Source organism: Euprymna scolopes, chromosome 45 (genome assembly GCF_053919585.1).
Source record: "Euprymna scolopes isolate OS-2025 chromosome 45, ASM5391958v1, whole genome shotgun sequence".
Lineage (NCBI taxonomy): Eukaryota > Metazoa > Mollusca > Cephalopoda > Sepiida > Sepiolidae > Euprymna > Euprymna scolopes.
In genome coordinates, this window is record NC_136526.1 from 5072694 (window position 1) to 5088860 (window position 16167).

The 16167-nt window shown below is 31.3% G+C and overlaps 1 protein-coding gene across 1 annotated transcript in view; it reads right to left on the bottom strand.

The window, feature by feature from the left end:
* Positions 1-9724, bottom strand: part of LOC145269224 (uncharacterized) — a 171620-nt gene extending 161896 nt beyond the window's left edge. Inside the window, exon 1 of the mRNA XM_080124844.1 lies at positions 3931-9724. Coding sequence (XP_079980970.1) covers positions 3931-8904 — 4974 coding nt within the window. The 5' untranslated portion in view covers positions 8905-9724. The remainder of the gene's footprint in view (positions 1-3930) is intronic.
* Positions 9725-16167: the final 6443 nt, after the last annotated feature.

Below are 16167 nucleotides of genomic sequence, written 5' to 3' on the forward strand. Positions count from 1 at the left end.
TGTTTTTTTTTGGGGGGGGGGTAGTAGACACGTCGTAAAGTGTGTTTTTTTTTTTTAACCAATGTAACAAACACACACACACACACAAACACACACACACACGTTAAGTTACATTGCACTGTAGAGAATCTGCATAATGGCTTCATTTAAACTTTAAAATGCAAATGTCAAGTATCATAGTTCGATTGTGCTCTAAAAAGAAACATTCAATTCGAACGCGCCCCTGTCTTGACTCGTCGTAAAGTGTGTGTGTGTGTGTGTTTTTTTTTTTTTTTTTTTTTTTTTTACTCAAATCAACTCGAACTCGGCTAGGATTCTTTATCCATCCCCCTCCCCCTCACCCAATCAACAGATATTCGACTACTCCTGTATTCATCCGGTCCCTGTTGATTTTGCGGTGGGAGTTAAGTTCCGTGCAGTTCTAGGAGGTCAACACACTTCAAGATAATTATGTTATTATTTTAGAAAGACAGAAAACTATTTCGTTTTATTTCGTTTAATTTTCCAACTCCGGTTCCGTGTTTTCGTTCTTAAATCAACTTTGAGACGGACTATTTTTTTTTTTTTTTCACGAATTCGAGTAAGCTATTTGTCAATTTTACCGTGGCCAGATCTTGCGCGTCCACCGTCTTCTCGTCTGCAGAGCAAAAACCGAGCGTCAAAAAAGAGCAGGCAGTCTTGACTATAAACTGTTTAGAGTTAGGGTTAGGATAATTTTTTTTTTTTTTTTTTACTTGTCTCACCACGAGGGTAGAGTTAGACATGAGGTCGGTTTTTAATGTGGGGGGGGGGACAAGCTCCTCAAAAAGGGGCACTCTGGTCAGTAACAAAAATGAAAAAAAAATGTATCAGTCACGAAGGATTTCTCCTCCACTAACCGAAATCAAAAGGGTATAGTGCACCAACTGAAGAACAGATGGTATTTATTTGCTCCCCCACTGAGCAAATTAGGCACAAGGCCGTTTTTAATGTGAGGTAAAAACCAGCTCCCCTTAAAGTAGGCAAAAAGGGGGCACTCTGGTTACCAAAAATAATAATTGTCCCAGTATAGAGGGTTTCCCCTCCATTGACTGGTACAAATTATCTTAAGTGCAGCATCTGAAGAACAGATACTACACTTTGATCATGGCCGGATGGTCAAGAACAACAATTAAAGCAGACAACAAACAGATCGGCACTTCTGCATGACAGTGACATATTAGCAACAGAGACGAGTTATCGACCCCTGTTTTTCGAAAAGGAAACGACATCTAGCGGCCATTATGTGAACCTCCAATATAAACATGTGTTTACGATAACGCAAAAAGAAGTATATAACGAAATAAATAACAAAAAAAATAAACGAAAATCGAAACGTTTATTGAATAAAAAAATGGGTTTGTATTACTGTACACATAGATTCGAAAAAGTTGTCAAAAAACAAATATATAACAAATAAATGTTATCAAAGGCAAGATAAGTTACTTTTCTACTTAACTGGATATATTTTTTGTATTTTTATTCAATGTAACATGTTTATTCAGCTCGAAAAACATGCAGTGTTTACCGATATGTATTGGAAAATTCAAAATTGCGCCCGACACTCTCTTTAACACGGTAAATTCAGGAAAAGATGTTATAAATAATAAACTAGACAAGATACTGTTAGAAATTCGCTCATCATATATGTTACCGTGACATAAGTTGGCATATATTCGGTGTTTTTTTAATAGTATTTTGTCTAGTTTATTATTTATAACATCTTTTCCCATCTTTACCATGTTAAAGAGAGTGTTGGGCGCCATTTTGAATTTTCCAATACATCGGTAAACACTGCATGTTTTTCGAGCTGAATAAACATGTTACATTGAATAAAAACACGAAAAATATATCCAGTTAGGTAGAAAAGTAACTTATCTTGCCTTTGATAACATTTATTTGTTATATATTTGTTTTTTGACAACTTTTTCGAATCTATGTGTACAGTAATACAAACCCCCAAAAATGTACCAAAATATAATTTGCATTTGTTTTACAATACACAGATTCGAAAAAAAATTGTCAATAAACAAATATATAACAAATAAATGTTACCAAAGGCAAGATAAGTTACTTTTCCACCTATCTACAAAAGTTTATAGCGTTTTTCTCGCTTTAAAACGTGTAATCGGTTCGAAAATCATACAGCGTTTATCGGTATATTTGAAAAAGCAAAATGGCGGCGTGCTCGTTGTTAAATACACAAAGTTTGTGAAAATGAGTTTCAAACTAAATAATTATACAAAATACTGTTAGAAACTCACTCAATATATGTTAGGCGGACATATATTCATAAAGAATCATAAAAAGATGGCGGCGTGCTCGCTGGTGAATACGGGAAGTTTGGGAAAATGAGTTTAAACTAAAAAAAAACTATAGAAAATACTGTTAGAAACCCACCGAATATATGTCCGCCTATGCCGCGGTAACATATATTGAGTGAGTTTCTAACATTATTTTGTATAGTTTTTTAGTTTGAACTCATTTATCCAAACTTACCGTACTCAACAGCGAGCAAACCGCCATTTTGCTTTTTCAAATATACTGATAAACACTGTATAACTTTCGAACTGATTACACGTTTTAAAGTGATTAAAAACACTAAAACCTTTCCTAGATAGGTAGAAAAGTAACTTATCTTGCCTTTGGTAACATTTATTTGTTATATATTTGCTTTTTTGACAACTTTTTCGAATCTATGTGCATAGTAAAACAAACCCTATAATTTTATTATATCAATATAAATTTTTTTCAATGAGTGATTTAATGTATCGAAATATAATTTTAGTTTGTCGATGTAGCAAAACAGAATTTTAAAAATATGAAACGTTTATAGAGGGTTAAGAAAACAATTGGGGTTTGTATTACTACATATAGACTTAGACTCTCTCTTTGACACGGTAAATTTGAGAAAAGGAGGTAAAAATAAAAAGCTAGACAACATACTTTTAGAAACTCGCTCAATACATGTTACCGTGACGTAGGCTGACATATATTCGGTGGGTTTTTAACAGTATTTTGTCTAGTTTATTTATTTTTTATTTTTAACTCCTTTTCCCAAACTTACCGTGTCAAAGAGAGAGTTGGACGCCATTTTAAATTTTCCAATATATCGGTAAACACTATGTTTTTCGAACTGAATAAACATGTTACATTAAATAAAAACACTAAAAACATATCCAGTTAGGTAGAAAAGTAACTTATCTTGTATTTTCCAATACATCGGTAAACACTGCATGTTTTTCGAGCTGAATAAACATGTTACATTGAATAAAAACACGAAAAATATATCCAGTTAGGTAGAAAAGTAACTTATCTTGCCTTTGATAATATTTATTTGTTATATATTTGTTTTTTGACAACTTTTTCGAATCTATGTGTACAGTAATACAAACCCAAGAAATCTTCCTTTTTTTTAACCCCTCCGTTCGAACCCCTACCTTCCGGTCACATCAGAGAGAGTTGCCATTTTTTTTGTCATCGTGGTCACAAATTTCGTGTTCAATTTAGTACAGCGTTATAATTTAAAACTGAACCCCCACGCAAAAGTTATATATAAAAAAATTAAAAAAAGTTTTTTTTATAATCTAAAACGTAAGTCTGTTACGATTATATTAACAGAAAAAAAAATAAACAAAAAATGTGAAAATAGTGGAATTTAGAAGGGGGGGGCACTCTCGACAACGTCCGCCAATTTTAGTTTGCACGCACTTTTAGAAAAAGGAAGAGTTATCGACCCCTGTTCTTTGGCCGACAAGTGACACCTACCGGCGGTTTTTGAAACTAAAATACACACATTCGCCTCGTGTCACTGTCATGTAGATGTACCAACAGAGAGGTTCAGATTCTGTAGAAGTCCCCACCCCTTAAATAAAAAAGAGAAAAAAAAAAAAAAAAAAAAAACAAACTTACCAAGCCTTTGACTTCGTTGGTATTTTTTCTCTTTTGTAGGGGCATCGCGCCGGCGAGAAATGAGGACCCTACAACATGAAATACAAGCAACAAGCTGAGAAAAGTTTTGCCCCAATTCGGTAAGGAGCGCCTGACGAAGGTTTTCAACCCGGAGAATCGCGGGCCGAGGTCTTTGATAGAATCACAGAAGTCGTAGCCAAACCAAGAAACAGAAACACCGTTTCCATTAACATTATTAACATTTGAATTAGTTAGATTATTAATATTATTTTTATTTTTATTATTTATGCCTTTTTTGTTGTAGTTGTTGTTGTTGTTGTTGTTGTTGTTGCTGTTGTTGTTTTGAGAAAGGCCGTGTTTTTGTTGTGGTTGTTTTTGAAGGGGGCTATGTTTACGATTGTGACGGTGCTGCTGCTGCTGTTGCTGTTGGTGATGAGGGTGTTGTTGGTGCGATGAGGAGGCAGTAGGTAGGGGCCAGCTACCGGGGTTATGATGACGGCCACTCCGACCAATGTACGAACACGGAGATGAAGAAGAAGAAGAAGAAGATGGCTGAGGAGGCAGACTCGCAGATGAGGATGGCGTACCGTACGCGGACGAGAGCCCTTCTTCGTGGGTCTGACCTCGGGGTTCTCTCGGAACCCTTTTGGGCGAGTGTCGAGTTTCAGACACTATCAGCCTGTTATTGTTGATATAATTATAATTATTAATATTATTATTAATAATGCTGGCATGTTCGCCAAATCTGACCGACGTTGAGTGATTAGTGTTGTTTGATCTTAAATGTAATTTGAAATCATTTTCTGAAGTAGCTACGGATTTCTTGTTAGTATGGGTAAGCTTGTTAGTAATAGTTTTATTAGTAGTTGTATTATTGTTGTTGTTGTTGTTGTTGTTCGTGTCAGACGTGGTGGGTTTGTGTGAAAGTGAATATTTGTTGTCGACTGTATTCATGGCTGTGGGCTGGTACGACTCGCAATGTCGGATCCGATCAGAAATAAAGCGCTGTTGTCGTTGAGAAATTGTAGTAGGAGTGATAATAATCCCTGGCGAAGTGGTATCCATGGTGTTTGCTAATAATAATCGCCGTGTCCACTCGGAAGATGTAGCCGCGGTAAACAGGTTCCCTGCGCGTTCAAATGAACCGTGTCTGGCATCGACAGTGGCCTCGTAGTAGTCTGAAGCCCCGGGTAGTACTGCTAGACGGAGGAGAGGTGCCAAGCGAACACCACCACCACCGCGGCTTCCTCCCTTTCTGCTCCTGCTTATACGGCGTCGGCTGTTCCCTTTCCCCTCGCCCCTTCTACCGCCTATAGAATTACTGCGTTCTTTTTTCATCCGGCCCTCTCTCCCTTTCACGGCGCAGACTCCCGCTCTGCTTCCAACGCACTTGTACGAAGATGAACGCTTCTTCATCCTCTCTGCTTCGCCTTTCTTTTCTCGCACTTCTCTGATGGTTACTGGGCGGTTTGCGATAGGCGTTAGCCAGGGCCTCAAAGTTTTCCCAAAGTTACACTTTTCGTCTTCTTCTTCTTCTTCTTCTTCTTCTTCTTCTTCTTCTTCTTCTTCTGCTGCTTCTTCTGCTTCTTCCTCCTCTTCTTTGAGTGAGGCACCAGTTACAACTCTTCGTGCCGTTAGAATCGACACGTCGTTTCTTTGCTGGTACCAACCGTCGTTGCTAACGAAAACCACAGACAGAATCCGTTTTTCTTTCTCCCACTTTTCGACTGCTCTTAGTAGATTTGAATATCTTATCGTATCCCCGAAAACTGGCTTTCGTATTTTCTTAAAACAACAACAGCAGTAATGATAATAATAATGATGATGATAATAATTTAAATTATTATTATATATCGCGTCGTCACTGTCTGTTCCGCCTCTTACGTGAACAATGTCACTCCCATCGTATTTGAGGTTTTCGTCCGACAATGCCAGCACTGTAGTCGTCACTTTCTTCCGTTTTTTTCTCAGTGTCACAACTAGTTCAGTACCGGAGTTACCGCAACTGCAAACAAATAATCGGACCTGTTCTTTTTGTGTACGGATGACGAACGAGACGGGCCCATAGAGTTCAGCATCGTCATCAACTTCGACCTCTTTCTTGTTCAGGAAGAAATAAAACCACACGGACGATGACCTATTACTGTAGTTGTAGTAGTAATAGTCATCGGTGTTTTTATTCTTTTTATTGTCATGAATACTGTTGTTGTTGTTATTGTTGTTGTTGTTATTATTATTATTATTATTATTATTATTATTATTATTATTAGTAGTAGTAGTAGTAGTGTCTGTGTATATGCTGAGGGCTTTTTTACATTTAAGCGTCATTCTTAATCCGCCGATTCGTAAAATAATACAGATGCTATTCGAAATAGTATCGCTTGGTTGTTGCTCGCTAGTTCGGACGTTATCCCCGTTTGTTCTGCGACCCCTTGTGTGGGTTAAACGAACGCTGAATTTTTTGGGATGCTGTTCGTTCGAACGAGGAAAGGGTGGCTCGGATTTAAAGGAAGAATCGCAGCAGCGCCGGCCGGAGAAAAGGCGATCGTTTTGGGGATGGGAGAACGAGTCGTTCTTTCGGCGACGGTTCTTCTCGGCCGGCCGATCGTCATGGCACAGTGGAAGAAGGCTGGTTCGTGTTGTCCCAGAACGAGAAAGAGGACCCCCGAAACCGGTTGTGGTGTTGTTAAGTGTGGCGTTACGTTTAGTAACGCCACCAAGAGAATAATAAGTCTTTATTTTGTCATTATTATTATTATTATTAAACATTTTTTGTTTTTCTTCTATTCTGTATTTTATAAGGGCGTGGTTTGATTTCATTTTCAGAGGTCTGTTCTTCATTTTTATTAATATGCGCCGATGTGGGGTATCACAATGAGCACGATGTATAAAAAAACAATACCATTTATTATAAGTCGTATAATGACAATAACACTTATTATTATTATTATTATTATTATTATTATTATTATTATTATTATTATTATTTATACAGTTCTTTTCCGGATCGCTTCGTCGAACTAAATAAACGGTTCTGCAGATACACGGGCGAATTATTACTTCGTGACCCAGCGATCCAAATTGCCGGGGCATATCGTCGCCCGAAAGAGGCGCAGATTCTTTTCTTGTAACTTCAGTAGTTCTTGCGACATCGGAAAATGTCCCGCTTTCATAACACCAGTACGTATCAAATCCTGACTCGGAATCACTTGCGCAACTTTCACTGCTGCTAGTGCTACCCCCGTCAATCGGACTGTTGAACATTACACAACAACAATGACGATTTCGTTTGCGCGGGTAACCGTTTTTTATTCTAGAATTCAACGTGAGCACGTCTTTATCCCGCAGAGAAGCCGGTGTTGGCCGCGATAACACCGCTAATAACGGCGACGATAATGCGAATAATAGTAATATTGATAAGAAAAAGAAAAGAGTCCCCGATAGCTTTAATAAGTGCTTCATAAACACAGTTTGTTGCTGCGCGAGATGATAGAAGCGAAAACGTTGAGAGCCCCAGGGGTGGGGGTGGGTGAGTCGAAGACAAACACAGCTGTTTGTGCTTTCTACGCGCTTTAGCGACCTCTTTTGTTGAAGCAGCCCCCTCCAAGATGTACGTGGTTGGAGGCATATTCCAGTAAGGAGAAACGATGATGATGATGATGATAATAATGATGATGATAACGTTGCAGATTCTGAAGTTGTCGTTTTTGTTCTATATTTTTTATGTCGGGATCGTTGATGTTGCTTTTGTTGACGACAGACGCCCCCGGCGACGATACAAATAACAAACCCTAACCCAACAACATCTATTTCTGGCCCTTCTTTGCTGTTTGTCATCGCCGTAGCTCTCGGTTGGGGTTGATTCTCGCCATAGTTGGTTCGTTTTCTCCTATTTTGAGCGAACCGCTTCGGATCCCCTCGAGTAACCACCACGTTAAGTCCCAGCATGCCCCGCGACCGTTGAAATTTCGCTGTTTCCCGTTTCGTCTTTATACAATTCCGGTTTTTGTCTGGTCCGTTTGGGCTTTTGCACAAAGAATGTTTCGGGGTCGTTTGCTGTTGTAGAATCGTCTTCAGGGTCCACTTCAGCACTTCCTGTGGCGTTATCGTGTTAATTCGCTTCCCTCCACAACGCGTTCCAGTTTGAACCCTTTTTAATATTCGGGTACCGCAGTTGCGAACCAAATCACCCGAAACCAGATTGTTTAGAGGTACCAAAGTCGTCCTGCTTTTACATCGATTCCGTCTCTTAATAGAACAAGCACTCCTGTCTAATAACAAGGTATTGTTTGTCAGCGACGATCTATTTGAAGGCCATTCGTGAAATATTTCAGATTTTAAAGTCAAGAGTTTAGATAACATAAAGTCAGTTGATGAATAATTACCTTTACGAAACGATTTTAGAAAATTAAATCGTAGGAAGAAATAATTCCAAGGCGCATTAACGTTCTTTTTAAATACAACAAACAAAAACCCGAGGTCACGTGTCGCAAATCTATTCCTAAAGGTTTGCGAATCTCCCTGTCTTCGACTCGAAGGTATGGTCTTTCTTGACCCCGAATGCAATCCATAACTACTACATTGACGCCTTCTTTCTATATGAGGAGAAGGACTGTCAATAATTGTCTGGTTACCGTTTCTCCTATCAGCGCACTGGGACCTTTGTATTTTACAGGCGTTTGTGTCTTTCCCAAAAGTTTCTGCGTTTGTCAGCGTTTTCATTACTGTTCTGTGGGCCGTTCTGATTTCTCTAGATCTTAGGCTTGTCGCGAGCCTCTTTACGGTGTGGGCCCTTCTGTAATTCCTCTGGATATTCCTGACGAAGTAGCTATCCGAACTGTTATTCCGTCGACCGGAAAAACTGTTCATAAGCGCGCGGCTACGGGAAGGTGTTGATGATACCCTAGGGATTGCTACCCCCTCATAATTCAACATCTCTGTTTCCGTTTTCCAATCAGGGCTGTGTTGTTGCATGTTTCGTTTTTATCTGGTTTAATTTGAAAATTGTCGAAGTCTCTTTGACGAGAAAGCTTCGTTCTTTTTGTGTGTAAGTTAAACAGTTGTTTCAACTTAGTGTGGGCTATATCATTTTCAAGCTTATTCAAAACCAGACGAGATTGTTTTTACAATTTGAAAACGCCATCTTGTTTTTATTTGTTCAGATTATTAAAGAGTCTATTTAATTCAAAGAAATTGTCTGTGTTTTTTTTTTTTTATTTATAATTGTTTAATTTCCTTTAAGAGTTCATATTTACCAACCATTTTTTTTTGTTCGATCGAAAAATGTTGATATGTCGTGGTAAATCGCACAGAAAGTATCAATAAGAATTTGATCAGAATCGATCGAAACTGATTGAATATCGATTGTGTGTGTGTGTGTGTGTGTGTGTGTGTGTGTGTGTGTGTGTGTGGTTAAAAAGTGGTTTTAAATGAGAGTGTGGGCTATATTAATTTCAAGTTTAAAACTTTGTAAGGTTTGTTCAAAACCAGGCGAGATTGTCTTTGGCGTCTGAAAACGCCATCTTGTTTCTCTTCAGATCTGTGTGTGTGTTTTGGTTATTTTTTTAAAAAATTGTTTCATTTCATATTTACCGAACACTTTTTTTTTTCGATCACAAGATGTCGATATGTCGTGGTAAATCACAGAAGGTAACAATAAAAAATTTGATCAAAACCGATTGATCACTGGTATTCGAATGTTTTTGTTGTTGTTGAGAGTTTGTTCTTCAAGCGACGTTTTTTCTTGTGTTCCAATAAAAGAATGTTTTCAATTTAAAAAAAAAAAAAAATTTAAAAAGTAAAATCGTCTAGGGATTTTATGTTTGAAAGTAAAAACGTCGACAATGGATCAATTTACTAATAAACTAATAATTTCAGGTAACGTTTTTTCTTTTTTTTTTCGGTTTTATTTATTGATTTTATTTTTCCTTATTTATTATTAAAAAAAAAGTAAATTAAAAAAAATTGTATATTTTTTTCACAATTGACTATCTATTTTTTTGTCGTTTTTTTTCTTTTCTATTTTGAACGTTTTCACGTGTTACACGTTTTTAATTTCGACCCCAAAAAACAACAAATTAATCTTTACTTATTTAAAAAGAGTAAAATCGATATCACAATGTCTTTTCTTTTTTTTTTTTAAATAATTTGCATTTTTCTTTGTTTTTATTTAATTTCCCTTTATTTTTTTAATTTTTTTTTATTTAATATCTTATTCTGCTTTTTAATTCGTTTTAAGATTTCGTTCCAAATTGAATTAAAATTAATTTATTTTATTTTTTCTTCTCTTTTTTTCTTTTCTCTTTTTCTTTTGCCTTATTTTGTATTTATTTATCTTTTTCTTTCTTTCTTTTTGTCTTTCTTTCTTTTTTTTACTGACTATTCATTCTTTGTCTCTTCTTTCTTTATTTCTTTTAATTTCATTCTTTTCTTTCTATCTTTACGGGCTTTTAATTTTTAAGAGTTAATAAAGTTTCTCTTTTTTTCTTTTTCAGTCGAAATATAATAACTGTTTTATTTAACTTGTTAAAATTATTTAACTTGTTTATTAAAAAAAACAACTCTTTTATTTCAAATTTTAAGCTAGGTAAAGTATTTTTCTTTTGTTAGTAAGTAATATTTTTTCTTTGTGTTTTTTTTTTGTCCTTCTCATAAGAGCTCGGATTTATTGTAAAATAATTGAGAAAAAAAAACAACAACAAATTTTAAAAATCATTTAACTTATTTAATAAAAAAAAACTTTTATTTCAAATTTTAAGCTAGGGAAAGTATTTTTCTTTCTTTTCTTATTAAGTATATATTTTTTCTTTGTGTTTTTCTTTTGTTTGTACTTCTTATAAGAGCTCGGATTTATTGTAAAATAATTAAGAAAAACCAACAAATTTTAAAAAATTATTTGACTTATTTTTAAAGATTGCATTTTCTTTTCTAAAGATTTTAAAAGTTTAAGTTAGATATATCGTTAAAAATAAACAACTATTTAAACTTATTTAACTTATTTTTAAAGTAATTATTGTAAAATAATTAAAAAGAAAACAAATAAAAACGATTATTTTTTTTAAGCCGACAAATAATTTTGTGAATATTTTTAAAGTTTGTCTTTAAAAACATAAATGTGAGATATTTTTTTTTGTAAATATATTTTTAAGATCTCTTTTTAAATTTACTATTAATTTTGTACATGTGGTCTCTTTTGTTTTTTTCTATTAAAAAACTTTTTATTTCAATTTTTTCTTTCTTTTGTTATTAAGTATCTTTTTTTCTTTTTGTTTTTTTCTGTTTGTTCTCATATGAAGAGTCCTAGCGCAAAACGCGATAAATACTACTGTGTGTGTATAGTAAGGGTGTCGCTGTTAAAACATTTGCGTTTCAGCTCTTTGAAAAACTAAAAATACGCCACTAACTCTAAGTGGGTTTAACCGGCTTCCTCTGAAGGAGGAAGCTCTACGCGAATATTTAATTTACAAATGGTCCCCAGTCACATGTGTATCCCCGTTAGAGGAGATGACGTTAGTTTTTTTTTTTAGCTATTTGCAGAGAGGTGTCGACGTCCTCCTACATACAGCGCTTGATATTCCCAAATTGGTCACCCATCTGGCACTGACCAAGCTCAACGTTGCTTAACTTCTGTGATCTAACGAAAAACCTGTGTTAACGTTATCATTCCATATATTTTTATTACTTTAGCATGGTTTGACACAACATTGGAATAGATTTTAATTGCAAATCAGAAATTTCAAATATTTGGATTTTTTTATGAGTTGAGCCAATTTCTCAATTTTAAGAAATAGTATTTATCGCGTTTTGTGTTTCTATTAAATTAAATTAACGTTTAAATAAAAGTTTTTTTTAAAAATTAAATTAATAGAATACATAGATAAAAAAAATTCACGGTGTATTTCTTTAGTTTTAATTCATATATAAAAAATCTTATTTCTGCGCAATCGCGGTAAGTTTGGAACTTGTATAAAAAATGTCTCGTTTGAATAAAAAAAAAAACTTGCTTTAAATAAAATGAATTAAAATACAGAAAACCCCCCGAATATGTTTGACTCAAATTGCGAGTGTTATTTTAACAGAAAACAGTATTGAAATTAATATATACACGAAAATAAAATCTATTAACATATTTATAGGAAAATAATTTTAAATAAAAATAATTTGTTTTTAATAAAAAAATAAAATGGCAAAGAAATATATACCTCTCTTTCTCTTTCACATCAAGAGAAGATTTTTATATATATTTTTCTTTTCAAATATTTTATCACATTTATTTTTTTGGGAGATTTCGTTTTGTAAATTTCGTAAATTAAAAAAAAAAAGAACTTGAAAAATATATAAAATTTTTATTTTGTAAGATTGTAAAACATGCTAGAAAAACTATTTTTGATAAAGAAATTGGATTTTACTTATTTTTTTTCTTGAAGCTAATCCAATGTGGAGTTTATTATTACTGCGTTAATATTTAACAATGAAAACTTGTCGTCCGGAGGTTATTTAATTTTTCGATGATTGTCTTGTTTTTCCTACCTTTTTTAAAATTTAAATCTTTGTTTATTTGGTTCTTGTTTTCGTAATTTCTTTCTTTTTTATCACAAACAGTAATTTCTTGATCTTTTGTTTATATTTTTTGTCATTTATTTGGTACTTTTTTTTCGTAATTTCATTAACACAATTTTCGTAATTTCATTAACACAAATAGTAAAATGATTTTATATTAAATTGGTTTTCATGATCGTTTTCGTTTTGTTTATTTCTTTGTCATTTATTTGGTATTTTTTAAAAATATTTTTTCTTCTTTATCATAAAAAGTAAAATTATTTTTTAAATTTATTTTCTTGATCTTTTTTGTTTTCTTTTTTTTTTCGTAATTTTCTTATTTATTGTTGTGGGGGTACATATCCACCCCTATTAGAGAACAAAGTGGAATCAACCAGTCCTATAAATACCACTAGTTTCAGAGACTAAATGGACACATTCATACCATGTTTAACCGCATGCTACGAACACGTTACTTTAGTGACTCCTGTATTTTTTATGATAAATATATATTATATTTATATACTTTACGCTATTTGTGGTTTCTTTCATTTGTGATTCCTAGCACTGGTCTACAACAGTTATCACAAAAAAATTTGTTCATTTTATTATTTAATAATTTTCGTATTTTCAGTTATTTTTATCACAAACAGTAAAATTAATTTTATATTCAATTTATTTTCTTGATTTATTTTCGGTTTATTTAGTCATTATTTATTTTGTTCGTTATTTCTTTTATTTTCAAATTTTCTCAATTTCTTTCGTATTTTTTTTTCTTCTTTATCACAAACATTAAAATATTTAATTTATTCCTCTTTTTCCGTTTGTTTATACTTTTGTTATTTATTTGCCTTTCTTCTTTAAATTAATTAATTTTATATTTAATTTATTTTCTTGATTTATTTTCGTTTTATTTATTTATTTTTAATATTTAATTTATTTCTTTTATCTTTTTCGGTTTGTTCATACTTTTGTTATTTTTTTTTCGTAATTGTCTTTCACGAACAATAAAATTATTCTATATTTAATTGTTTTCAATTTTTTAAAAATGTTTTTTATTCGGTGCTTTGTCACAAACAGTAAAATTTATTTTCTTGATTTTTTTTTCGTTTTGTTTGTATTTTTTAAATTTATTTTCGTATCTGTTTCCTTTATCACAAACAGTAAAATTATTGTATATTTACTTTATTTTCATTATCTTTTGTTCGTTTTCTTAATATTTTTGGCCATTTATTTGTTACGTTTTCATAATTTCATTTATCCTAATCACAAACAAGTTTTTTAGTCAGTTTCTTTATCTTTTTCATTTTCTTAATTTTTTTTGTCATTTATTATTTTTTTTATATTTATTTCGTTTATTTTTTTCGTTTTTTTTCCCTTTCTTATTTATTTGGTACTATTTTTCGTATTTTTAAAAATCTTTTCCACAAGCAGTAAAATAATTTTTATATGATCTTTTTTCATTTTATTTTTGGTAATTTTCATATTTTTACTTTCATACTTTTCTTTTTATTATTTATTTCATTGATTTATTTTATATAAAGTATCATAGTTGGAAATCGTCGTATACGTTATGTCTAATTCATATATATTACAGAGTATCACAGAGCAATGGTTTTTGTTGTTGTCCTTGTTGTTTTAATATTTCATTCTTTTTTTTTTAATTTGTAACATTTTTGTTTTTCTGTTCTTTTTTTTTAAACAAAATATCACATAATTGGATTGTCCAGTATTCTTCGTAATATTTTTTCTTTATGTCTTTTTCTTTTTAGTTTTATTTGAATAAATTATCACAGAATCTTTTTTTCTTGATATTTAATCGGTTTTCTTTATTTCGTTATGCTACAAATATTTATAGCACATTAGTTATTGTTTTCTTTTGAAATCTGCTTTTTAAATTAAATTTTATAGAAATACATCGTATTTTTTTACAGAATAATAACATAGTAGTTGGAAATCGTCGTATACGTTATGTCTAATTCATATTTTATTACTATTTAATTATTGTTTATATCTACTGATTTCTTTTTTTACTTATATTTAATAGAGCCTATAATTCTTTCGGTCTACCACTAAAATATTTATAATAAACTGTTGTAATTTGTTTAAAAATTGCAGAATGTGGTTTTTAATTTCTCAAAACGCATAAAACGCATGTTAAAAAAAGTTGCTCTATAGTTAATAAGTAAACAAATATCTACGCGCATAGATTTTAAATTAAGTTGGAAATCGTCGTATACGTTATGTTTAATAAGTAAATAAATATCAATTCGCATAGATTTTAAATTAAATAAAACAATATCCGAATCTAGTACATTTCATTGCGCATTTAAAAAATGATGAAAAAATATATAATTAATTTTTAGTTTTAAACAAATTATATATCATAGAACAGTATAATTTTAATTTTCTCTCTTTATAATTAATTTTTATTTATTTCTATGATTTTTTTTAAAATTTTGATTTTATTGTCTTTCTTCCATTAAGTTAAGTGTTCTTTCTTTTTTGTTTAATTTTGCTATTTTTATTTTCTTTAATATCTACTTGTATAAATGAAAACTAGCTTTTTTGTGTTTCATTTTTCTTGGGGATTGAGCAAATTTTCCTTTTCTTTTTTGTAGTTGTTTATTTTGTAATATTTTTCTTTTGTTGTTATACTTTTTTATTTCGTAAAAATATTTTTAGATTGAGCAAATCCTTTTTTTTATTTTTTATTTTTGTTTTTTTAATAATATTTTAATAATATTTTTCTTGTTTTTCTTTTATTTAAATGTTTTTTGCAGATTGAGCAAATTCTTTTAATTTTTTGTAGTTATTTATTTTTTATTTTGTATATGTTTTTAATATCTTTCTTTTATTTTTTATTTTATAATATTTTTGTAATATTCTTCTTGTTTTTCTTTTATTTAAATGTTTTTTTTTTTTGCAGATTGAGCAAATTCTTTTAATTTTTTGTAGTTTTTTACTTTTTATTTTGTAATATGTTTATTTTATTTTTTATTTTATATGTTTGTAATATTTTCTTGTATTTTGTAAGATGTTTGCAATATTTTTCTGATTTAATTTTATTTTAATAGTTTTTTTTGTAATATTTTACTTTTTTGTCTTTATTTAAGTGCTTTTTATAAGTTAATGTTTTACAGTATTTTTTGTATAATTTAAACGTTTTATCACAATGTCTTTTTTTTTTTAATTGCATTTTCTTTGTTTTTATTATTAGGTCTTATTTACATGCGTTATTTCATTTTTCTTTTTCTTTCTTTTATTTAATGTCTCATTTCTTTCGCGTTTTCATTCGTTTTAAAATTTCGTTCCAGTTAAATAAAAATTAGTTATTTTATTTCTTTACTTTATTTTTTTTCTCCTTCCATTTCTTTTATTCCTTTTTTTTACTATTCTTTCATTCTTTTCTTTTTATTCAAATTAATTCTTTTCTTTCTATCTTTTTTCTTTCACTTTTCCTTTATTTTTTCACCGTTTCTTATAAAAATTATTATTTCTTTTTCGTTTTGTATTTATCGTTTTTATTTCCCTATCTTTCCTTTTTTTCTCACATTTAGTTATATTATATTTATTTATTTATTCATATTTTTTATATCTTTTCTCTCTGCCTTCTTTCTTTCTTTCTTTCTTTCTTTAAATGATTACTTTTTCTTTTTAATTTTAACTTTATTTGCTATTTAAGTTCAATCCGAAATT